This window comes from Engraulis encrasicolus, chromosome 10 (assembly GCF_034702125.1).
Source record: "Engraulis encrasicolus isolate BLACKSEA-1 chromosome 10, IST_EnEncr_1.0, whole genome shotgun sequence".
Classification (NCBI taxonomy): domain Eukaryota; kingdom Metazoa; phylum Chordata; class Actinopteri; order Clupeiformes; family Engraulidae; genus Engraulis; species Engraulis encrasicolus.
This window is the reverse complement of record NC_085866.1, coordinates 11,718,696-11,743,695: the sequence shown is the minus strand read 5'-3', so window position 1 is coordinate 11,743,695 and position 25,000 is coordinate 11,718,696. Positions and strand designations below refer to the sequence as shown.

At 43.1% G+C, this 25,000-nt stretch overlaps 2 protein-coding genes across 3 annotated transcripts in view; one reads left to right on the top strand and one right to left on the bottom strand.

Moving 5' to 3' along the window:
- LOC134456612 (E3 ubiquitin-protein ligase PDZRN3-B-like) overlaps positions 1 to 13,428 on the top strand; it is a 56,614-nt gene extending 43,186 nt beyond the window's left edge. For both annotated transcript variants that reach the window (XM_063208027.1, XM_063208026.1), the window contains 8 exons: positions 3,324 to 3,407; positions 4,058 to 4,254; positions 5,605 to 5,692; positions 7,234 to 7,329; positions 7,914 to 7,976; positions 8,988 to 9,089; positions 9,781 to 9,897; positions 11,141 to 13,428. In XM_063208027.1, the coding sequence (XP_063064097.1) occupies positions 3,324 to 3,407; positions 4,058 to 4,254; positions 5,605 to 5,692; positions 7,234 to 7,329; positions 7,914 to 7,976; positions 8,988 to 9,089; positions 9,781 to 9,897; positions 11,141 to 12,853 (2,460 nt within the window). In that variant the 3' untranslated portion in view covers positions 12,854 to 13,428. The remainder of the gene's footprint in view (positions 1 to 3,323; positions 3,408 to 4,057; positions 4,255 to 5,604; positions 5,693 to 7,233; positions 7,330 to 7,913; positions 7,977 to 8,987; positions 9,090 to 9,780; positions 9,898 to 11,140) is intronic.
- A 394-nt stretch (positions 13,429 to 13,822) lies between these two features.
- LOC134456611 (serine/threonine-protein phosphatase 4 regulatory subunit 2-A-like) lies at positions 13,823 to 24,791 on the bottom strand. The gene is made up of 9 exons (XM_063208025.1): positions 24,698 to 24,791; positions 23,807 to 23,888; positions 23,489 to 23,659; positions 22,528 to 22,621; positions 21,872 to 21,909; positions 21,029 to 21,100; positions 19,878 to 20,021; positions 19,005 to 19,375; positions 13,823 to 16,009 (listed from the first exon to the last, which is right to left on the bottom strand). The coding sequence occupies exons 1-9, from the start codon at positions 24,729 to 24,731 to the stop codon at positions 15,699 to 15,701; spliced, it is 1,317 nt and encodes a 438-aa protein (XP_063064095.1). The 5' UTR covers positions 24,732 to 24,791; the 3' UTR covers positions 13,823 to 15,698.
- Between the last annotated feature and the right edge of the window lie 209 nt (positions 24,792 to 25,000).

Genomic DNA, 25,000 nt, shown 5'->3' with positions numbered 1-25,000 from the left:
GTACATATACCCTGTCCACACACACACCCAAGGACACACTCTTCTCTTGGATCTTATATTCAATGGTAATAAAGATCTCTCTGTTAGTGTATTAGTTAGTCCAATAACTGTCTCCCTCAGCAAATGTCTTATATAAAATGCTCCGCTGATTCTGCTGTGATATTGAGTGGATCTAATTAGGTCTCTTTGAATGTCCCTGGAGTTATTCAATGTTCTGATCATCTCTCTCGCTCTCTGCGTGGCTCTCCCAAAGAGGTGGAGCGGGTATGGGGTGTGCTTCCATAGCAGAACCCCATCTTCCACTATTAGAGAAGTGAGAGCATAAAAGAGGGAATGGGAGTGCAATAAAGGGAATATATGTAATATAACAATATACAGTTAGTGCTCATATTAACATTACTGTGTATGGAGTTGAGTCTTTCATATGTCAGAGTGCGTTTGAAATTAATAGAAATGGACTTGATATTCTGTAGGCCCTATATTTTCTGCAAGGCAAAATGTAGGGCTACTTTTGGTTGCTACATGCCAATGTCACTGTGAGGCATCATCTACTGTATATCTCCCATGTCATGGATGTACGGTACCATAATCACATAGGCTGTGCGTTCTTCAAAAGCATCATATTTAGCTGGCATTGCTTTGCACAATACTATGCTGTTAGACTATCCATGTCCAGCATTTCCCACAGAATTTTTGTTAGTCAAGGTGGTGGGGCGTTAAAAGTGTGTATTTTTTGGTTAAGCTACTTTAGAAATTACATTCACAACATGAAATCTTTATCTTTTCAGGGGACCTAGTCGAGGTGGTCTGTGTTTCTTGTCAAGGTGGCCGCCTTAGCATTTAAGTGCTGGGGGAAACCCTGCATGTCTGTGCATGACTATCCGTTGACCATTTGACCCAACACAGGAAAACCCAAAAAGTTTTACTGATATGTGACTGTTGCAGGTTACAGAAAGGAATAGTGCAGATAGCAGAAAGGGAAGAAAGAAAAGGAACTTCATTAACACAATAGCACAGCACACTAACAAACTAACTAGGCCTACTGACATTATGTTCATCTCCACCCTCAGGCTCAGCTTCAGCAATGTTGCACCACGTGTTAAAGCAAGAGAGAGAGAAGTGTGGCACTGAGTGAGGAAAGGATATAGGAAGAGAGGCAGAGGTTCAGTCAATGATGTCTCACCTCACGTCTTTCTCACGCACAGAGAAATACAAAATACATGTAGTTTGGTAAGCTAGTAGAATGTTTTGTTGTTCAAGGAAGAAGTATGGGCTGGATATAAGTTGTGTAAAGAAAGAGAAGAAATGGATGGTTACCAAATATTAATAAAAAAAATAGGAATATCATGTTGAGTTCAGCAGTCTGACTACAAAAGGGACAGAAGCTGTTCTGTTTCACATTATAAGAAAATGTATTGAAACGTCTCTTTGATAACAGCTCTTGGTTAAAGGTCAAGGCCAAGATGAGAGTGGTCAACATTGACTTTTCTTGCCCAGTTATGGCAGCGGTCAGTGTAACTGGAGAGTGATGGAAGGACCCAACAAATAATTCATAGATTTGGTGAGAAGAACTCAAGCTTGATAGTGAAGGCAGTGATGGATGTAGAGATCATGCTTTCTAGGATGGCTTTATAGAAAAGCGAGTGGAAGTACGAGGCTCTATTGCACTTTTTGATGAAGTGGTTGGTGTTTGAGTTTGTTGCATTTAAGGCTGAAATTATCAACACACATACTGTATTAAAACAGCTTCAAGGCTACAGCACAAACTGTTCACGCACGCCACGCACGCACACACACTGGTGATAGAATGTGTCTGGGTTTTGATGTGTGAATGCTATCAAACTCCAGCATCACCGGGTGTTTGGAGTTGCAGTGAGATCTAAGCTGACTTGAAATCCAATACCCATTTGAATACAATGACAAAGAGGAGAGGGAGAGTGTTATGCAAAGTTGTGTAACTCTTATTATTGCTATTGAATTTAGGGGTGCTTGACCTACCGTGCAAATGACAAAAACTAGCAAGGTCGGCGTCTGCGCCTACACTTTTGACCCGTGTATTGCTTGGTGCGTCCGCTCCCAAAAAGGAGGTTATCACTTGAGGTAATTAATTTTTTCACACAAGCCTTATGTGCGCCTCCTTTTTTCATTACAAGTGACCTACTGTGCAGATAACATCATCAAATGTGATGCGAGTGATTATGCTAGCTATGCTAATAATTCTAATTCTAATAAATCTAAGTACTGGACACACTGCAAAGAAAACCTTACGCACATTCATGTGTAATACTTGGAAATACTGCAAAGATTTGAAAATCATAAAAAGGTGGACTGTTCCTTTAACACAGCACTGAAACAAGTGATATGTTCCAAGGTGTCTAACTGTTAATTACTGTTTTAATAACATACACATACAGTACAGCCACACAGTTTCACAGACATAGAGACTACTCCAAAGAGTGTAGTTCACTTTTTATGTTAGGATGTTACACAAACACGAGCACATAGACAGCTAAACTAAAACATTATCTACATGTAAATGGCACCGGTCGGTTCAGGGTTTCCCATGACCAGGGAGTTGAGGCCTTCCTGTTTTATGAAAAGGAAGAAAGGAGTCGCACACTAGAGCTGAATGCAGAATCAAAAACTGTATTAAACAAGGCCGAAAAAAGTAAATAAAACTGACAGACCGGGAACGGTTTTTATTTACTTTTTTCGGCCTTGTTTAATTACATTTTTTATTCTGCATTCAGCTCTAGTGTGCGACTCCTTTCTTCCTTTTCATTATACTGCTCTTGGAATTACGCACCGAGCGATACGCTCAGGATAAGACATTGGCGCGGACGCCACCCCACCATTACTTCCTGTTTTAAGAACATACTATATATCAGGGATGGGCAACTGTTATGAGGATGGCCACATTTTTCATTGATATCATCAGAGGGCCACATGACCACGAATCGGACTCTAACGCGCAGAGTTTGAGATGCAGTTGGTTGCTCACTGACTGCCGATATTGTTTGGTAGGAATAGGAGTCTTTTTTAAATTGTCTTTTATCTACGGGCCACACTGAGTGAGGAGGCCCCCGGGCCTCCAGCAGTTGCCCATCCCTGATATATATATATATATACATATACATATACACATACACATAGTCACACACACACGCACGCGCGCGCACACACACACACACACACACACACACACACACACACACACACACACACACACACACACACACACACACACACACACACACACACACACGTTTAACACACATTTTCTACAATGTACATGACCAAACTCTACCTTGTCTTGTCTGCAGTTGAATGGCAGGGATCTGTCCAGGGCATCCCATGACCAGGCAGTGGAGGCGTTCAGGCTGGCCAGGGAGCCTGTGGAGATGCAGGTGAGGTGCCTAACCCTTGTGGACCTTATGCCTCCATAATCTCTACTTATCTCTTCTTTAAACACCTTGTTTCATTGTCTCTACATCTATCTGGGAGAGTTGGTCTTTCAATCTAGGGGTTGCTGGTTCGAATACCCCCTTACCTCTCCCTACATCTCCATCCATGGCTGAAGTGCCCTTGAGCAAGGCACCTAACCCCACATTGCTCCAGAGACTGTAACCAATACCCTGAAAATAATAGTTGTAAGTCGCCTTGAATAAATGAAAGCGTCAGCTAAGTGTAATGTAATGTAATAATCTACCTATTTATCTATCTACTTATTTTCTCTATTATGTCTAGTTTCTTCTCTGGTCTTCTTCTTCTTCTGTCTCTCTTTTCTACCTCACTTTTTATTTTTATTTTCAACATTGATGTTTATCCATTTGTTAAGCACTTTGAGCTACGTGCCTTGTATGATACTGTGCTATACAAATACAGTTATTCTATGTTTTACGTTCATTATGTCTAACTGTTTAACTCAACACTTTAGATTTTCTTTTACTTAAGACATGTAAAAGTTTTATCTTTTACCTGACATGTTTCGACGGCATTACTTCTGTCTTCATCAGATGGTTCTTCATACAGTTATTATTATTATCATTATTATTAGGTGCTGCGCAGGACATCGGCCTCCCACCCAGCAGGGGCAGCAGCGGCGGTGGTGAACGGCAGGGTCCTGTGTGATTACGGAGGAGTGGACAGCAGCACGCAGACGGACATCACCCTGGAGCACATCTCCAAACTCAGCAACGTGCCTTTTCCAACCGCCGCTGGAGCCCTGTTTGGGGACTACCTGATGCCCAAAGAGTAAGGACAAGCATTCAAAAACATTTTATTTAAGCAACCTATATCCTGAATTACATTAGCAAGAGCTACTGAATTCTCATCAGCTTTGACACAGAGGTATCAATGGGAATCAGGCTTGTACGAAATTCCGAATGGAAAGAATTTCAATTCAAAATAATGCCATAGTACGAACACTAGGTGGTGCCAATACCTTGAATTTCTTTGAATTTAATCTACATGTAACGGAGGCTAACTAGCACAGAGTTGGCGTGGAACGTTGGTAAACCTCCCTCCGATAGCCTCATACAGTCTCGTGCCGTTGGGCCGAGAGACTAGTCTCTTGGCCCAGCGGTATCGTGCTGTGTCTCCCATTGCCGAACCGTTGTAGTTGACGAGGTCGCACGTTCGATCCCCGAGGGGGGTGAACAGGTGCAAGATGACCTCCGTCACAGTGGTGCCGTGACCCGGGATGGGAGTGAGGTTTAAGAGGGAGAGTGTAACGGAGGCTAACTAGCACAGAGTTGGCGTGGAACGTTGGTAAACCTCCCTCCGATAGCCTCATACAGTCTCGTGCCGTTGGGCCGAGAGACTAGTCTCTTGGCCCAGCGGTATCGTGCTGTGTCTCCCATTGCCGAACCGTTGTAGTTGACGAGGTCGCACGTTCGATCCCCGAGGGGGGTGAACAGGTGCAAGATGACCTCCGTCACATACACCACCCATTGAAAGTACATAGAACGACCACCTAGTGTTCGTATTATGGCATTACTTTGAATTGAAATTCTTTCCATTCAGAATTTCGTACAAGCCTGATGGGAATGTCAAGATTTTAGACCATCCCTAATGGACAGTGTAAAAATTGTAATGGTAACCTTACATTCACACTACGAAAGTATGTTAAGTAAGTACATAATATTAAATGTTGTGGCATACGGTACACAGTATACACACTAGGAAAGGGAATAATAATATAAAATGTTAATATAATTGTTTCCTAGGCACAATAAACTGGTGTGTTCTGTGTTGTATGAAAAAGACAATGTCTTCGATCCTAAGCCAAGCCTGAAAGCCACGTCTCACATAATGTAGGCCTACGTACATACTGTAATGTATATCATGTGTTGTTGGATTTGAGAGATTGCTTCTCATTTCATCAGCCTAAAATCTACATGATTTTATGTGAGACATTATTTGTAATGTGACGTTTTGTTCTACCCTATTTGATTTTGCACAACCAAATCGTCTTTATTTGAGATGTAACGTTTTGTTCTACCATATTTAATTTTGCACAACCAAGTTGTCTTTGATTGTATAAGTACTAGGCAGCAGACAGAGCTGAAGCTGCGGTGTGCTGTGGCCTTTGTCTCACTGCAGATGCATGCCAAATTGTGACTGTCTCTACTCCAGCGAATACCTGGAAGGCATCCAGCAAGAGCTAGACAGAGAGGAACTCGAATATGAGGTACTGTTTTAATTTGCCATGTTTCATAGAAAAACACACAGACACTTGCACACACACACACACACACACACACACACACACACACACACACACACACACACACACACACACACACACACACACACACACACACACACGTACACATCAACACGCACCCACATACACACCTACACATCAACACACACACACACACACACACACACACACACACACACCTACACATCAACACGCACCCACATACACACCTACACATCAACACACACACATACATACACACACACGCGCGCGCACACACACACACACACACACCGAATGACTCACGAGCAGATATATGAAGGCCATTAGTGCTGACAGGCAGGCAAGATGAATCAGGCTAGCCCACCATGTCACAATATTTCTGACAGCCGAGTCATCTATCTGTCCTTCTTAAAAGATAAGAAAAGCACATTTTTCCTGACCGTTTATGTCGAAGACACACGCCAGGCTGTAGGGTGAAATGTTATTACGGGAAACGTCACCGTGGAGATAGAACAGTTCAGACTATACTATATGCACTGCCAGTGTAATTATTAACTTGGCCTATGATAAGCTGCCCATCAAAGTGTGTGTGAGCTGCACGTACGTGGGTATGCGTACGTGCATATGTGTGCATGCATTACACCAAGTGAGCCGAGCCCACCCTGCAGTGCCTAAGCTACAAAAAGTTTCGAAGCTAGCCCATATTACATTACATTGCATTTGACGCATTTTAACCGAAACGACCCACAATCGAGGACGTAATCAGTCAACCTCACTAGCACATACAGTACTGCAGTGGTCCTCAAACTTTTTCCATCCTTCCACTCTTCAGAGGGTCTGAATGCTTCCGAGCCCCCTGGCAGTACACAGTAGTACTCACGCAGACTGATTTTGCGATCACTGCACAGAATCAAAGGAAAGCAAAGGTGATATTAAACAAAGAGGGACTGCAGTTGAATGCAGATGTGTGTTCATTTCCTATGCTTTTCAAATTCATGATGATTAATAATATAATGTTGGTGAGGGCTTTAAACTTATTGGCGAGACAGGAAATCATTTCCTTGGGGGAAAAACCCCAAAATCAGATGTCACACGTCCCCCCTGAGATGCCTCCGTGCCCCCCCAGGGGGGTTTACGCCCCACTTAGAGAAACACTGCAGTACTGTATATACCATATTACAGCCACATAAGTTCAGGCCCCAGTTGTGACAACATACTTATTATTATCTGCACTTTATGCCAACTGTGGCCTGAACTTATGTGGCTGTGTCTAGCTGAAAGTTACAAAATGCCTGTGATACAGATGACAACCAATCCTTCTCCCATTGGATTGGTCATTTCAGCATCACTGTACAGCGGATGTCTTGCAGTGTACACACACTACACAGTGCCTGTGTGTTTCTGTGCATACATTTGTGAATACGTGTGCGTGTCTGTGTTTGGAGGATGTGTCTTTTTTCTGTGTACTTGTGTACTGAGTATGAATTTGCTTCCTATCAGTGCATCTTCTATCATTTTTGCAGGAGGTGGAGCTGCAGAGGATGAGTGCCCAGGACAAGCTGGGACTGACACTCTGCTACCGTACAGACGAGGACGAAACTGGGGTCTACGTTAGTGAGGTGACTGGAAGCGGGATGGGTTGGGGGACTAGAAGACAAGTGGGATGGGTTGGAATGGGGCACACTTAAAATCCTTTTTGTTGTCTTTAATTATTTTATTGGCTGGATTACGTTTCGACTTCAACAGTCTTCATGATGAAGACTGTTGAAGTGGAAACGTAATCCAGCCATGAAATAATAAAAGACAACAAAAAGGATTTTAAGTGTGCAGTCTTTTCACTTTGAAAACTACAGTTGGCTTTCGTCCTGCACCTTTTCCTGGGATGTGCACAATCCTCTCCTTCAATTGGAATGGGGCACAACCTGGAAACCTTAAAACAGGGTTTCCCAACCTTTTTCAACGTTTGGCCCACTCGAAATTGTCAAAAATGTTCGGGGCCCACCTCTGACCCGTTAAGAATAAAACTCAAATAAATCAACAGCAACACACACCAAAATATGATTATTATTTTTGGAAAATTATTTCATGGCCCACTTGGAATACCTTCAGGGCCCACCAGTGGGCCCCAGCTCATACTTTGGGAACCACTGCCTTAAAACATTCAAATCAATATTCAACTCTTCTTTCCCCCTCTTTCGAACAGATTGATCCAAACAGCATTGCCGCTAAAGATGGCCGCATTCGTGAAGGTGACAGAATTATCCAAGTAAGTAATCATAATGTGATAATATTGGGTGACTACAATGTCCATGAATTACACACATGAAGCGGAATAAGAAAGTTTGTTTTAGAAAATCATTACATCGGTTTATATCTTGCTGAGAGTTTGAACATCGTTTCGACTTATGTTAAACCTTAAAGTGATACTGTCCCATTTTTGGAAATAAGCTTATTTTACACCTACCCTTGAGTTAAATACGTAGTAGGGTTTTACCGTTCTCCTGTTCTTTCAACCGTTCTCTGGGTATGGCAGTGCAAATTTTACCTCCATACTAGCAGTTAACATTGAGTCCTATGAGACCAGCTCGCGGCTAACTGGTCTCATAGGAGTCAATGTTAACTGTTAGCTTGGAGGTGAAATGTGCACTGCCATAACTAGGAAACGGTTGGAAGTACAGGAGAACGGTAAAAACCTATTATTTAAGTCAAGGGGAGGTGTAAAATAAGCTTATTTCCAAAAATGGGACAGTATCACTTTAAGGAAAGAGAAACATTTCAGTTGTGAAATAATTCTAACAGCTGCAACAGAATCAATTCTATGTATCTTTAAACCAAAACAGGCGTGTGCATAAATATGGGCACCATACTTGCTATTGAAGCAGACAAGTCCCAACAGTCTGACTCTACTAAATTGTTGCCATTTTGACACTGTGTTTACATACTTAAATAAATCATAAATGTCACAAATAAAATCAGGCATGTATCCAAGAAGGAGCACACACAGCTAAACACACAAATGACATCTCACACCCAAATATCATAACATAACTATTAAATCACAATAGAGATAGGACACATACTACACGTACATTCACACACTGTAACACAACACACACACACTACAATAACACATGCTGGCATCCGAAATACATGCGCATGAAATAAAATAAATAATGCATGGGGGGATCATTATTTATTTATTATTTAGTATTTATTGTTTTGCATATTTATTGGCATATGAATATAAATGTGTGTGCCTCTGTGATTTGTGAATCAGATTAACGGTGTGGAGATCCAGACGCATGAAGATGCCATTGCCCTGCTGGCCATTGAGAAGGGCAGAAATGTGTGTCTACTCATGGCTCGCCCAGAGAGTCAGGTTTGCTCACAGACCATGACTGTGACAAGCACTGCACTGATGCACTGATGCACACCCCCTCCCTCATGCACACACACAGTCACACACAGTCACACACACACAGTCACACACACACAGTCACACACACACACACACACACACACACACACACACACACACACACACACACACACACACACACACACACACACACACACACACACACACACACACACACACACACACACACACACACACCAGACTAAAGCATACCAAAACCCATATGTAGTGTATGTACTGGGCAGTAGTCCTCACAACTAAATTAGCAGTGAATTGTTGCCATGGAAATCCGGTCTCAACCAAAAACCGTTTGATCTTGGACTTTCTATCTTTTTTTTGTCATTAAAAATGTCTGAAGAAGATACCATAGCAAATGTTTTAGCTGTTATGTTTTAAACATATTAGTGTACGGTTATTTCAGTTATTTTCAGGTATCCTCCCACAAATTGAAAAAAATAAATAATGCAATGTGGAATGAACTGTTTAGGAGTGTTTGGTATATATGATAACAGCCAAGAGTGAATGTGAGTGCCTTTGTTTGCTTGTGTGACTGACTGTATGTGGGTATTTTCAGTGTCTGTGCACATGCACAATAAAAAAAGATAGAGTGAGATGAACTACTGCTTGATAACCGCCGTCTTTTCTCTTTCAGCTTGAGGTGGGTTGGCTGGATGACGAGCGGAATGACTTCCTGGACGGGCTCCACATGGACATGCTGGAGGAGCAGCATCACCAGGCCATGCAGTACACGGCCACCATGCTGCAGCAGGTTAGTACTCAGGTCTCGCCTCATCACCAGGCCATGCAGTACACGGCCACCATGCTGCAGCAGGTTAGTACTCAGGACACGGCCAGCATGCTGCAGCAGGTTAGTACTCAGGACACGGCCAGCATGCTGCAGCAGGTTAGTACTCAGGAGCTGCAGCAGGTTAGTACTCAGGTCTCGCCTCATCAGCAGGCCATGCAGTACACGGCCAGCATGCTGAAGCAGGTTAGTACCAGAGAAATTAGAATATAGGAGAAGCTTCACTCTGTAGCCAGGTTAGTACTCAGGTCTCGCCTCATCACTAGGCAGGGCCGCTGACAGCTTTGGCCGGCCTTGGGACAAAATTGTAGGAAAGGGCCCTCTATACTTACAATGTCCTGAGGAACTAATTCTGGGCCCCATCTCTTCCTGAGCACGGGACAACAGACCCCTTTCTCTCCCCCTGTCACCAGGCCATGCACTACACAGCCAGCATGCTACAGCAGGTTAGTACGTACTCAGGTCTCGCCTCATCACCAGGCCATGCAGTGAGGGCCGCTGACAGCTTTGGCTGGGCCCGGGACAAAGTCAACTGAAAGAGCCCCCACCCAATACGTACAATGTAATGAGAACCCAATTTTGGGCCACCTCTTTCCCTGAGCCCGGGACAGCTGTACCCTTTGTCCCCCCCTGTCGACTTCCCTGCATGCAGTGCACGGCCAGCATTCTGCAGCGGGTTAGTACTTAGGTCTTGCCTCATTACTGCCATCTGGTGGACAGAAAAGAGACCAGTGGTGTCAAGGGGTGCCAAACTCATTTACAGTGAGTGGGCCAGAGTAAAAATCTGTGATGGAATCAGACCGAATACTCATTCCCGTAATACAAGTATACCTGCCAGTATGTGATGTTACACTACCCTCATAATTACACAAAATATTGCCTTGTCAATATATTAATGGTGTATGTTGGCCAACTGTAATGCGTATTTGAAATGATTTCATAGGCCACATAAAGATTGGTCCAAAAGTGAATGTTGGGATGTTATTCAACTGTTTGGATGTTATTCACTGTATGGAGGGAAATCTATCATTTCAAATTCATAAATATTATGTAGCCTAGAAAGAGGTGAATAAGGGAACTGAACATAATGACTTTGCTGTATGCATGTAATGTGTATTTTTTTTTTGCTGTAAATAAATTGTCGTCAATCTGCTACTTCAAAACAACATTAAGCACACTGAGAATCTGATCCACCTCTCTTTTCCAGAATCTGCACGGCGGGTGCGTCACCATGCAAGACGCCGTCACCATGCTCTCTCAGCACCACGAGAAGGACAGCGGCCTGGGTCGCACCGACGGCAGCACCCGCAACGGTGATGAGAGCTCGGAGCAGGAAAACCTGCCTGATGACCCCAGTCTGACCTTTAGCGTTACCGGCGGCGCCGGCCACCAGACAATGAGGGCCTACAGCCATGACACCCTGGGCAGCGGAGGAGACGCGCACCCTAGCAACGAGTCCTTCCTCTCGGCAGACGCCGACGCAGACTCCCTGGGCGTCCTGGAGGACGAGTGTGAACGCTTCCGCAAACTTCTGGAGCTGAAGTGCCTGATGCGTGGCAGCATCGGCGGCCGAGCGTACAGCGCCACCGTTCCTTACCCATGTAGCAATTCTGGCATGGTCACGGGCACGGGTACCGAGCTGACGACGATCGAGGATCCCGAGATGGAGCTGCTGAACGCGGAGCTGCGTCACATCGAGCTGGAGTGCCAGAACATTGTGCAGGCTCACCGCATGCGTCAGCTGCAAAAGCAAAGGTCTGGTAGTGGTGGTGGTGGCAGCGGCGGAGGCAGCCGTGATGACGTTGGCCTGGGGGGTGATATCGTAGTTGAACCATGGATGGCCCTGGATCATGGCCCAAGGAGGCTGCGCAGGTCGGATGTGTGTGAGGTGGCGCTGCGGAGGAGGGAGATGCAGCAGCATGCAGCAGCAGACGACGATGAAGGGCTGGAGGACAAGGACAGCTCCAGTGCCTACAACACAGGAGAGAGCTGCCGCAGCAGCAGCACCCCTGCTCCCAGCACTCTGGAGCTGTCCTCCGCCAGCTCTCTACTACTAAAGCAGCAGGGCAGTGACGAGGTGCTGGAGGCCGAGGCTCCTCCAGAGCAGCTCTCCAAGTCGAACAGGAGGGGGGGCTCCACCAAGGGGCACACCATCCTCTCACCCATCCAGGAGTCCGGCAGCCTCTCCAGGACTCAGCTGGTCAGCAACAGGTCAGCAAAGGAGAGCAGCAAGCGTGGCGGAGATGTGCGGTCACCTTCACGCTCGCCGGCGTACAAGCTGGCGCACATCCCGGCACACGCGCAGCACTACCAGAGCTACATGCATCTGATCCAGCAGCGCTCGGCCGTGGAGTATGGGCAGAGCATGGCCAGCCTTGTCAGTAGCACATGTCGCGGGGGTGGTGCTGGCAACGAGAACGGTCTTCTCGACAGGGAGAGCCGCAACACCGGTGGTGGTGGCTCCAAGGCCGAGTGGAAGGTGAAGGTGCGCAGCGACGGCACACGCTACATCACCAAACGTCCGACACGCGGCCGGCTGCTGAGGGAGCGAGCCCTGCGCATCTGCGAGGAGCGCTGCGGCGTCACCACGGACGACGACGCAGCCAGCGAGCTGAAGATGGGCCGCTACTGGAGCAAGGAGGAGCGCAAGCAGCACGCCGTGCGCGCCCGTGAGCAACGCCAGCGCCGCGAGATGATCAAGCAGAGCCGCACCGACGCCGGCACCGGCGGTGGAGTCGTGACGGGAGGAGGAGGAGGAGGAGATGACATCATTCAGCTCAGCCACAAGAAGATGATGAGGAAGAGGAACAAGAAGGTCTTTGACAACTGGATGACCATCCAGGAGCTGCTGGCCCATGGCACCAGGTCCCCTGATGGCACGCGCGTCTACAACTCCCTCCTTTCGGTCACCACAGTGTAGAAACTGAGAAAGACTGAAACAGTGTAGTGTGCACGCAGCCCAAAAAAAGTGTGCACGCAGCCAAAAGGTTTCTGGATAACAGGGAGCGCATGAAAATAGAAAAGAAATATTCACACACTGTTTTTGCTGTGATACATTTTGTGAACCCAGACTCAACACTCCTGTGTTGTTAAGTGTAAACATTGTCTTCAAATTTAACTAAATAACTCACAACAAGGGAGCTTTACGGTGTGTGGATATATCTGTTTCATTTTCGCACGAGGGACAGCGCAAGAGCTGCTAACATTGCGTCACCCGGTGGATCCAAATCTCTGGGACAGTGGAATGAATGACAGCACATGATCAGAGTACCGTGAAAGCCAGCCATGAAATATGCTAGGAAGTGTATACCAGAGAGACTGGATAATACTCCATAATACTGTGTGTACTGTATGTGACATGGTACTTGTGGACTGAGAGGGAAATGTAGATTTTGTCTACATGCCAGAAACTTCATTGCAAACAGATACAACTGGATAATATCTGGATAAGATTATTTTTTTTGTAAATATTACCATTAAAAATGTTTTCCTAAATACTGCATATTCTTTTGCACATGAAAATTGACAAGGAATTGATAAAGAATTCTAGATATTTAGTGCAAAGGGAAAAGAATCTGGTGCCACACGGATGTCCATTTTGTGTTATTCATTTTTAATTATTATTATTTATTAAATAAATAACACAAAAAATAGACATCCGTGTGGCACCAGATTCTTTACCCATTGCACTTATTATTAAGTCCTGCTCTGGTTGCACCAGATTGTCAAATTAGAAGCGTGGAGGGCGTATTTCCTTTGCTTTTACAAATTCTAGATAATTCTTTGAGTATATTCTGTCTATATTTATTTATGGCCTTCAAATTTCCAACATAACTCAGCATCTCATTAAAGGCAGTTACCAACACCAAGACACTTGGAGATTTTAAAATTGCATGTGTCAAACATTTATTGCTTTCTAATGAATGCTGTATCGAAAGCGCAAACATTCAATTTTACTGAGAAATCATAGGTTCTTTTTAACCTGTCAGGGAAAAAAAGACACATATTACAATCTAAAAAAATCTACTTTACAGAAATTTAGAAGTTCTAGGCCTACATATCAAAAATGATTTACAGAAATGGGTAAAAGATGAGACGGGTGGCCGAGTGGGATATACAGGCATAACAGTTTTGAATAATTCAAATAATTCAGAATTACTTTGGCACTCCTGCCTGAAATGAACACAAAAGGCTTTTTTACATGATCCAGTAGTGGCTAGATAAACAAACTCCTTACTAGGTGATGAGAACATAATATATATAATACTGTTCAGGGTTCCCACACCTTTTTCATGAACAAATTCAAGCACTTTTCAAGCACCAAATTTTCAGTTTTCCAGCACCTTTAATAGGTCGCGGGAAGGGGGTGTGTTTTTAAAAAATGTGTTTTTAAGATGCAAATTCCTGCATTCTAATCAATTTTAGGGTGTCGAATGGCAAATCCCATCTCAGTCACTCAGATTTTTGATGTAACTGAACAATTTATTTCTATTATTTAGCTTACTGAGTTTGACTTGACATACATTTCAAGCATTTTCAAGTACTATTTTCAACTACCAAAAATTCAAGCACTTTCACAACCTTAAAAACACTTAATTGAAATTCAAGCATTTTCAAGGAATTCAAGCACCAGTGGGAACCCTGAATGTTACTTTCCTCAGGATATAGGACTACACTGAGGCAACCAACACAAGGGTTTTCCCTTAATCCTTAAGGTAGTGTTTATAAAAAATAATTTGCATTGCAACAAAGACAGTGCTATGCAAGTTTGCCAACTCAACCAGGCTATGTTTCATGTACAGAACTAAATATTGCAATCATTGCCTTTCGCCAAGCCTGGTACACACTGTTGTTTGGGGGCATGCTTGGTTCCTATTTCGTTCAGAATTAATCAGATATCCAAGAAATTGCAAACTAACAAATCCTTAAGTACAAATCCTCGTAAAAAATAGAGGATGGTATCACCTGTCATTGAGGATGTTCATTCAGCCGTTTAAATTTTTATAGAAAAAAAAAGAATGAACGACTGAATGAACATCCTCCATGACAGGTGATTCCCTACCTCTTGCCAGGGGTTGTATGTGTATTGAACAAGTTACGACTATTGCCATAAAAATGTTGCCACATCATCAATCATGCCAGATTTTGAGTAAACATTATTAACGTCTATTATCTCTAATCAAACAAAACTGACATAATACATTGCATGAGTCCATCAAGGCTTTTCGGAAAAAAAAAAAAAAATGTTTTGAGGGGTTAGCATCACAACAGCTGACTTTGTCCTCAAGAGGGCAGTGTTGACCCCAAATGTTCTGGATTGGTTTTTCCTCATTTCCTTCTCAGGCCAGACAAGGATACAGAAGTAGACAGGTTAAGGCATAGCCAGCCAACATAATTTAACCGAGATACAGAGGAAAAACGGAGGAAAAAACAAGCTTGTTTTAAAACAATGTTAAGATGTGCCCCACACATTTTTGCAAGCATGTGGGACACCGGCCTCTATTTGAGTGTCTTTGTTACAGGAAGGGGGAAAAAAATGGCTTCATATGTACAAAAAGTACACGAATCCCAAGGAATTTCAAAAGGTTAAAATATCTGTGCATGTAGATACCACAGGCAGGTCCAGCACAGAAACAGCCCCTTCCACCCTGTCCACTATCTCATGGTGTAGTCAGTAGTTGGGGTTGCTAAGAGGTCCTCTGGTTTAGAAAAGATCTGTATTGGTTTTCCTTGACAGTACAGAGTATGTAGCCCATTAGCGGGTGCTAGTCCTCTTCCGAAGTTTGCTCTGCTGGTGCGTCTGTGCTGTCTAAACTGCTTCCCACTGCACTCGCACTGCCCTCTGCTGGGCTGCTGGGCTTAGCACAGGTTGACTCTTCGCCAGGTTTGCCCTCCTCACTGCTGCTGACAGGATCGCCGCTCTCGGACTGCCCAGCTCTAGAGCTAACCGTGCAGGATTCCTCTGATTGGTCCAATGCCACTCTGTTTCCCTGTTCATGGGCAGGCTCAGGGGATGTTTCACTTTCTGACTTGCTGTCTGCGCTGTCCAAGGGCTCAGTCTGGGTGCTGGATGGCTCTGAAAAAAACAAGGCCCAGAATTTTAAAAGAAAGCAGATGAAGTTATTTATTTATTTATTATTATTATTATTATTATGTCTAAACTTGTTCAACCAAACTGCAACAAATACTTTGTTCCGTGGAGTCTATTAGGGTCTTTCCACTAGCCCTGTTAGAACGGGGCTGCGCACTGCTGGGGCGTGGTTTCGTTTTCTTTTTGCATTTACTCCACCCATACACACCCATCATCAGCTCAAACAGGGCTCAAACAGGGGCGATTATAGAATCACGAAAGACGTGGTTCGAGGAGTGCGGAGCTTAGTTCCACTAGGCTACATGTTGCCTTTGTTAGGATTTACCGGCATGTGCAAACACCTATCCCCAGCCACGCACTTTAAAAATCAACATCGCTTTTCTGTCGGCAGTTTTTACAGTAGACAGAGAAAATTTGCTCAAGCAATTATCATGTTCTTTAAAGTAGCCTAACTCCAGTCCTTGGCCAAGGAGTTATATTATTAGCCTATTAGGCTATTATTTTAAAATCACGCTATTTCCAAAGCTCCATGCCTCCTCCTTGTGAGAAGTCAGTTTTTTTTTACCACCATGCAAAATAGGGCACACTAAAATACAGTCATGGCCAAAAGTATTGGCACCCCTTCAATTCTGTTAGAAAATACTCAATTTCTTCCAGAAAATGGTTGCAATCAAAAATTCTTTGTTATTAATATCTTCATTTGTTTTTCTTGTAATGAAAAAACACAAAAGAGAATGAAAAAAAGTCAAATGAATGATCATTTTACACAAAACTCCAAAAATGGGCCGGACAAAAGTATTGACACCCTCAGCCTAATACTTGGTAGCACGACCTTTAGACAAAATATCTGCGAACAGCCACTTGCGGTAACCATCAATGAGCTTCCTACAACACTCTGCTGGAATTTTAGACCATCCTTCTTGAGATTTGAAGGCTGATTTCTCCAAACCGCCACTGTGAGACCCCTCCACAGGTTTTCTATGGGATTAGGGGGTGGACTCCTACATTATGCAGCAAAATTTGTTGATAGTCTTTAGACTTCATAATTTCATGCACACGGTCAAGCAGTCCAGTGCCAGAGGCAGCAAAGCAACCTCAAAACATCGGGGAACCTCTGCCATTTTTGACTGTACGGACCAAGTTATTTTCTTTGAAGGCCTCATCTTTTTTCCTGCATTCATTTGAATGGAGAGGAAAACACTGAGGCCTTCAAAGAAAAGAATACGGTCTGTACAGTCAAACATGGCAGAGTTTCCCTGATGTTTTGAGGTTGCTTTGCTGCCTCTGGCACTGGACTGCTTGACCATGTGCATGGAATTATGAAGTCTGAAGATTATCAACAAATTTTGCTGCATAATGTAGGAGTCCACCCCCTAATCCCATAGAAAACCTGTGGAGGGGTCTCACAGTGGCAGTTTGGAGAAAGCACCCTTCAAATCTCAAGAAGGATGGTCTAAAATTCCAGCAGAGTGTTGTAGGAAGCTCATTGATGGCTACCGCAAGTGGCTGTTCGCAGATATTTTGTCTAAAGGTTGTGCTACCAAGTATTAGGCTGAGGGTGTCAATACTTTTGTCCGGCCCATTTTTGGAGTTTTGTGTAAAATGATCATTCATTTGACTTGTTTTCATTCTCTTTTGTGTTTTTTCATTGCAAGAAAAACAAATGAAGATATTATTAGCAAAGAATTTGTGATTGCAACCATTTTCTGGAATAAATTGAGTATTTTCTATCAGAATTGAAGGGGTGCCAATACTTTTGGCCATGACTGTAGCCCTTTTCATTGCACATATTTTCATATACGAACCTGCAGAGGGATGGCGAGTTTGCTGTTATCAAATTAAATGTAAAAATGAACATTTCGAATGAAAAAGACAACTGTGGTTTATTCGAGGGAACAAAGAACACAGCCATGACAAAAAAGATTTCCTCTCTATCCGGCTGGAGAACAACGCCATTGTTTACTTGAAGTGGCGGCCGCTTAAAGTTAAATAACTTTGGATTTAAAGAACATAAACACGTGCCGTAAAAACCTGTAAAAGGCTAAGAATCTCAGCTTTTGAACAAACTCTAACACATGTCTGTAGGTCTAGGTTAAGATGATCGCTGGCTGTTCGAGAAAAAAAAAATGACGAGATAAAAAAAAATGGTTGGAAAGCGCTATTTTTTCACTTGAAACAGCGGTCGCTTAAAGTTATATAACTTTGGATTGAAAGAACATAAAAACGTTCCGTAAAAACCTGTGAAAAGCTAAGATTCGCAGCTTTCGAACAAGCCCAAACACATGTCTATGGGTCTAAGAGAAGGAGGTCGCTGGTTATATTTAGTCCTATATAGGCCCTATTGTTTAGATTAGGGCTTAGATTCACCATGGCGTGAAAACACTGTGTTGTCGCGGCTAGTTGCAGCAGCTGATCATACGGCCCAGTTCTAGTCCCTGTTGTATGGAAATGCGTGCGAGACAGCACCATCGACCCCCCGTCAAGTTTCATGAATATTTATGAAGCCTAGTTGTGTTAGAACAGTTCCACAGAACCTAATGTGAAAGACCCTTATGTGGGCTAGATCAAGAACATGACACTACTAGGATTCAGTTCCAGGTAAGACAGCGATTTTGTCCTTGTGTATGCATTGAGAAATTAAATGGGGATAAAACAATGTGTGCAGCACATGTAGGCTATGCCCAAATGTGCAATTGGGGAGGCATATGTGCCAATTTCCCAATAAAAAGCCATGTGTCCACAAGTTTGTGCTCACTAATCTTTCAGGTTTTTTTTTAATTGAAAATATTTTTTGGGCCTTTATTATTACAGAACAGTGTGAGAGTAGACAGGAAATGATTGAGAGAGAGAGATGGGGCAGGGCGGGAAATGGCGCCAGCCAGACTCAAACCGGCGTCCCCATGGGCAATGAAAGCCCAAATGTGGGGGGCTTAGCACGCTGCGCCACAGCGCCCCTTCAATTTAATTTTTTTTTTTTTACCTTGCTCCTCTGAGGCTGGCTCCTCTGTGGGTGAACTCTCTACGTTGGCCTTGGTGTTGACATCTGTGGACGACTGAGGTAGACTGGACGAGCTCGGAGGTTCATTGGACTCTGGCGAGAACTTCCCTTCCTCGTATTCATCATCCTCATCATCTTCCTCGTTGTCCTCCTCATCGTCGTCGTCTTCTTCCACCTCCAAGTCGTCCTTGTCCAGCTTGGCCCGCTTTGCCTCCTGGCCTTTGGCCTCGGCAGAGCAGTCGTCTTCCTCATCCTCTTCCTCATGCAGGTGCTTGTTCTTCATCAGACTGGAGTGAGATGAGTCGGCCTCTGATGTCGATGAAGATGACGACGTTGATGAGGAGGCTGAATCACTAAGAGTTCATTGAAAAATGTTATACAAACTCCCCACCAACGCACCAGTTTCTGCATTCAATGTATCTTTCCATAAGACTTTGCTTCAATCTTCTTTAAAATAAAAACAAAACTACAATATTCAGGACAGTTTCAGGAACTTGTTTTTTTTACTACAAAGTTTGTACAATACTTTTCAGCTAGGTGTTTTTCCATGATTACCACTACCTGGCTAAAAATGTCAATATGACAATAATGCAAGTAATGCTTACTACATACTAAACCTACTAAGACCTTTCAGGAACAAATAAACCGTGCATTAAGATCGTTCACATCAAACTGTTGTGAGATCACAAACTCCTTACTTAAAATTTTGTGAGATTTGCATTTTTGTGAAGTCCCAAACGACCCGAGACGTCCCAACAAAGTCAGCCATGGAAAGTATCGTTTTGTCAGGTGAGTGTGCAGAATGCAGGGGCTGCAAAGAGCTAAGAGTGCTACGCAAGACCGAGGGATCTGTACCTGAGAGCTTTCTGTGTAGACTCTGCAAGGGACTTCTTGCGCTCTGTGCTGTCCGGAAGGCCATTGGTGGCTGCAAAGATGGAGAAAAAATGCTTTGCAGTTGGTCTGCTCAGGGTCCGTGGAGAGTCTGGTCCATTTGCTTTCCTGAGAAAGGGGAAGCGTTGAATGCAACATTGCAAACATTGAAACATAGGGTAAAGACTTGTCATGTACTGAATTGTTATTGATCGAAGTTATTTTTAGACAGATTTCTCCGATGGCCCAGCAGGCATGTTCTCAACATGTACAAACTTGTGCAGAATAATAGCAGTCCAATGACAACAAACTCATCACATGTTTCACAAGACATTGTTTGACCACATGCTAAATAATTCACCGGTAGTTCTAGTGGTTATAAAAGCGAAACAGCACTCAACATTGATAGTATACCGGTTCCTCATTAATGAGCATGTGAACAGATTTACAGGGGACAAAACACGAAACAGCTATTTTTTAACAGTCCAATATTGTATTCATTCTCTATGCATCAGCTGTCAAAAAGAGGAGCGTGATACTGCTTATTCACTGTTCACCACTTTATTTTTGGTGTGCTGCTGACGCCGAAAGTCAAGGTGTGTCAGAGTTGCCATCAATGGAAGTGGAGTCCTTACATGGCACCCATTGCATTGTGTTGGTAGTGTTATGTACTTTTCTAACGACCGTAACGGGACTTAACATTCCTCGAGCTATCTCTAATGTAGACAGCTCTACAGATAAAAATCGAAATGGTTCTTTGCTTTCAATATCAGTTCAGGTTTTGGAGTAAATGGAGAGTATACTATAAGTGCATATTGAAAGTTGATTATTAAAGGAATACTAAACTGACATGTTTTTTTTTTTTTTAATCGATAAAAACATAATTATAATATGATATCCTTATTCATCCATTCTTAACACTTTTTTCTTTATTTCGCTCTTTTTCCACATAAACATTGTAATATTTATCATGAGTCTTTGAAATCAGTCTGTGTGTGCATAATGCATATACATACTTACATATTCATACTTTCTAATATAAAGCAGAGGATTTCACCACCAATATCTTTCAAATCATCTTCAGAAAACAGTTTTGTATAATAGCATTAGCCACACTGTAGTGTTCATTGCCTCACCTGACTGTGTAGGTCACCGAATTTCCCGACACATCCCCATTCACTTTGCTGATGTTGGTTGACTCATTTTTTCTTTGGGAAGAAATAGAATGAACAATTACATTACGTGTGCATGTGCTTGTGTAGTAATAACAATATTACTGCAGAATAAATCATCCTACACATTCTTCATGTGGTCATGAGGATGACAGCTCAACCGCTGTTTGCAATGAAATCAAATGCACTAGGCTTAAAGGACCAGATCAGTCAANTTTTTTTTTTTTCTTCATCAGCCATTTCCGAGATCCTGGTCATTGTAATGGGGGCAGTGCTTTGTTTACATTTCAAAAAAACATTTTTATTTATTCCCAAAAACATCCAAAAGGTAATACAACATCAGCAGACAACTAGCAAACAGCGGTACCTTTTGGGAAAATATTTGGAGTAGGCCTATGTTATTTTTTTTAAAAAAACGTAAACAAATGCTGCCCCCATTAGAATAGCTCATATCTTGGAAAGGGCTGAGTCTAAAAATGTGGCATCACCGGGTACTAACAAGTCAAGGGTAGCGTGAGCAATGCAACAGCATATTGAAATTGACTGAACTGGTCCTTTAAGTTGCCAAACCAACTCTAGATAGCTAGAGCTGTGAGAGGACCCATACATGTTAACCCCTTCATGCTGAGCATCCATTATAAGCTTGTCGTTACCAAAATGGTGATGACTACGCCTTAATCTGTTGCTTATGACTCTCGATACAATCATGGCAATAATGTTATGACGTTGTTAAGCTTTTTCAGCCAACTGTAAGTGGAAGCTCATCTGTATGAAATTCCTACTTAGTTCCTATTACAATGTACTCACTCTGAACGTGGATAGATGCAGCTGACCACCATTACATTCTGAAAAGCAACAAGAACAACACATCCAAAAGTCAGAGTGGGCTCAAGACCATTTAAATAGGCTGCCTTTTAATACAGAAATTGTCTTGTGTCTCACATAAATTCAAGAATCTGTTTATGAGAGCAGCAGTTATTGCATTGTATGAGCATCAATTAAAAGGCCAAATGAATTAGATACTCCGATAATCCCAACGCAAAAAAACATGCACGCGGAGACACACACACACACACACAAACACACAGTGTGAGCTAACATTAGCATTTTAAATGATTGATACCATAGGGCCATGTGCCAAGGCTGAGGTAAATATTTTGTGGCTGAAGATGACCAGCTGTCCCGATAGTAAATGGAGCTCCTGGAGCTTGGCAACCACGCCCCCCAAGCCATATTTGGCTCACCCAGCATGTGCATCCTCCAATCAATCGAAATATTTTCTTTTCCCCAGATGTTTTTTCAGAATTAAATTAAAGTGCCATGTAACCTTGATGGGAAAATAAATTTTATTCCGAACTAATTAATTCCATCATGTAAAAACCATCATATAAACGCAGCCATTGAGGTAAATTAACTGTGCATGCGATTTGAATGCCAGCAAGCTGAAATAAAGTTGCGCTTACTTTCTCCACACCTCTGAGGAACTTCTCAGTCCCTGAGTAATTCCTCTTGGGTTCCGTAAGGAGCTCACATAACCGCTGGATCGTGAAAGGAATCCTGGAAGAGTTCGAAATTCACAGCAGTCTTCATCATTTAAATAGCCAACACTTCACTGTTATCATAAAAAAACTGAAAAGCACAAAAGCCTCTCAACCAACTATAGTCAGTAATTTTAATTAATTTAATTAATTGAATTCATGCATACATTGAATTGAATTTATTTATCTACACACGCCTGATCAGTCTGAGTGTTGTCCTATTGAAATCCTCTGCATAATCTTGGCTATCTATGTTTGTGTGGACACAGCAATACCGAGTGAGAGAGAGAGCGAGAGGATTTTTGAAACCCAGACTTGGCACCTTCTTGGCAGCCTCCAGAGCTGGTGTGTGAATGTGGGAATGGGAATGTGATTTTTTATCTGATTGAATTGTCAACATTCACTTTCCGAAAGTTGCCACAGTCAGTCTTTGGCGGGTATGGAGTCCTTCCATGGCCACACAGTGCGCTACCCGGTGCCTCTACTAGGTCAGTTATAAAGACTGTTCCGACAAACAAGAAGGTCCAGCCAGCCAATCAAAAACACAAGGGCGCCGGGTTGATCTGTCCTATGTACATTAATATGAATTCCTATTGTTAATCACTAATCACTACGGTCGGCCTAGAATAAGATGAGGTGTTCAGTTGCATTAAAATGTGACAGGATGTGACTGTGCATAGCCCTTCAGGTCAGTTTCTCAGTGAATGGCAAGCACCAGGAGAGAGAGAGAGAGAGAGAGAGAGAGAGAGAGAGAGAGAGAGAGAGAGAGAGAGAGAGAGAGACAGACAGACAGACAGACAGACAGACAGACAGACAGACAGACAGACAGACAGACAGACAGACAGACAGATAGAGAGAGACTCCTGGATCAAAACACAACACTCACCCTTGATATCCATCCACAATCTTCAAAATCCTCTCCTTCATTTCTCCGTAGGGAATGTAGTCCACATTGGGGTTGGGTGAGCCACGCTGCTCTGGGTATGACGCATGGAAGTCCTCCATTACCTTCTCCAGCTTGTAGACGAAGTAGCTTTTAAATTGAGACCACTGGATCCTAGAAGGGAGTAATCAACCAAATGAAAAACAAAATTAAGTTTGTGTTTTGAGCCATCAAGCCTATTCCATGTTGCCGTCTTTCCCACAGAGAAATGTGCTTTGCACACTGTTGATTAACGCCACACTTCAGCTAAACCATACTCACAGTGTATCTCCAGTTTTGGCAATGTGACACAGAAATTGCTCCAATACTGGGGATGGCTCCTTCTTCCCCTTCTTCTCGAAATCTATTATAGAATGGAATCAAAACTATGAAAGACAGCCATTCAGGATATTGTTTGATAACTTACTAATAGCTACCACTCCCATTCATGTATCATTACTTGTCATCACCAGCAGTTTTTTTTGTTTTTAAATCGAACTAGGTCAAAATAAGTCAGACCAGTCGCATGTACAAAGAACAAATACTAGAACTACTCAACTACAAGGCACGCGGTTCGATGACACATTTAACAGTTTAACCAAATGAACCATGAACATAATTGCATTGCAATGGCTATAATTAGCCAGGTGGGAAATGTTTACAATAAATGTTAGTCAGCACCCTTGGCATCACTCTAAACATTAGAGGGCTCTGGGGACAGGTCTGTCTCACAACCAGTTGTTTCAACCCCAAACATATTCGAAAACGTTTATTCATAACGGCAAAATAGCAGGTGAGTTAGGTTAGCTGGTAGCTTGATAGCTAATAGCATGTTGGACAGTTTAGACCACTTTAGCGAGGCATGTATGCCTTGTATGGTTCAAATTAAGAATGAATGTTTTCGATAGACCGCAGAGGCAAGTGAGGTGGTTATGTATCTTTGTTGAGACGCCATACTAAATAACAATTCGGGAAACATTTGGTCAGGCTGGATTACTTGCTCACTGATACTAGCCAATGGTCGTATGTCTGTGTGCAAATGGTTGCAGCCCCTTGTTGGTTTGCAAAGTTATCTAGCAGATAGCACGGAACTGGTAACGCTACAGGTATTTCCTTGCTCAAATTCGCTTCATTTCTGACCTATCAGTATATCTTTTAATCATGTTGTCTTACCATTACACGCTTCAAGTAGTATGTCGACTTCCATGGTTGTTAAACACTGCCTCTTGGGCTATTAGTCTTCTTCTTCTTCTGTTGGGTTTTACGGCAGCTGGCATCCAAAATGTTACATTGCTGCCGCCTACTGGACTAATGTAACACAGCACTACATTCTAAAAAAAACGTTTTTTTTCCTCCATGCTGTGGAAATTATTTTGATTTTGGACCATGTGAAGATCTGCCTCATCCATGCGGGGCTTAATTAACTTTTTCGCTTGCTGGCCATTGTGGCTAGTGGTTATCCCGAGTCACCATGCA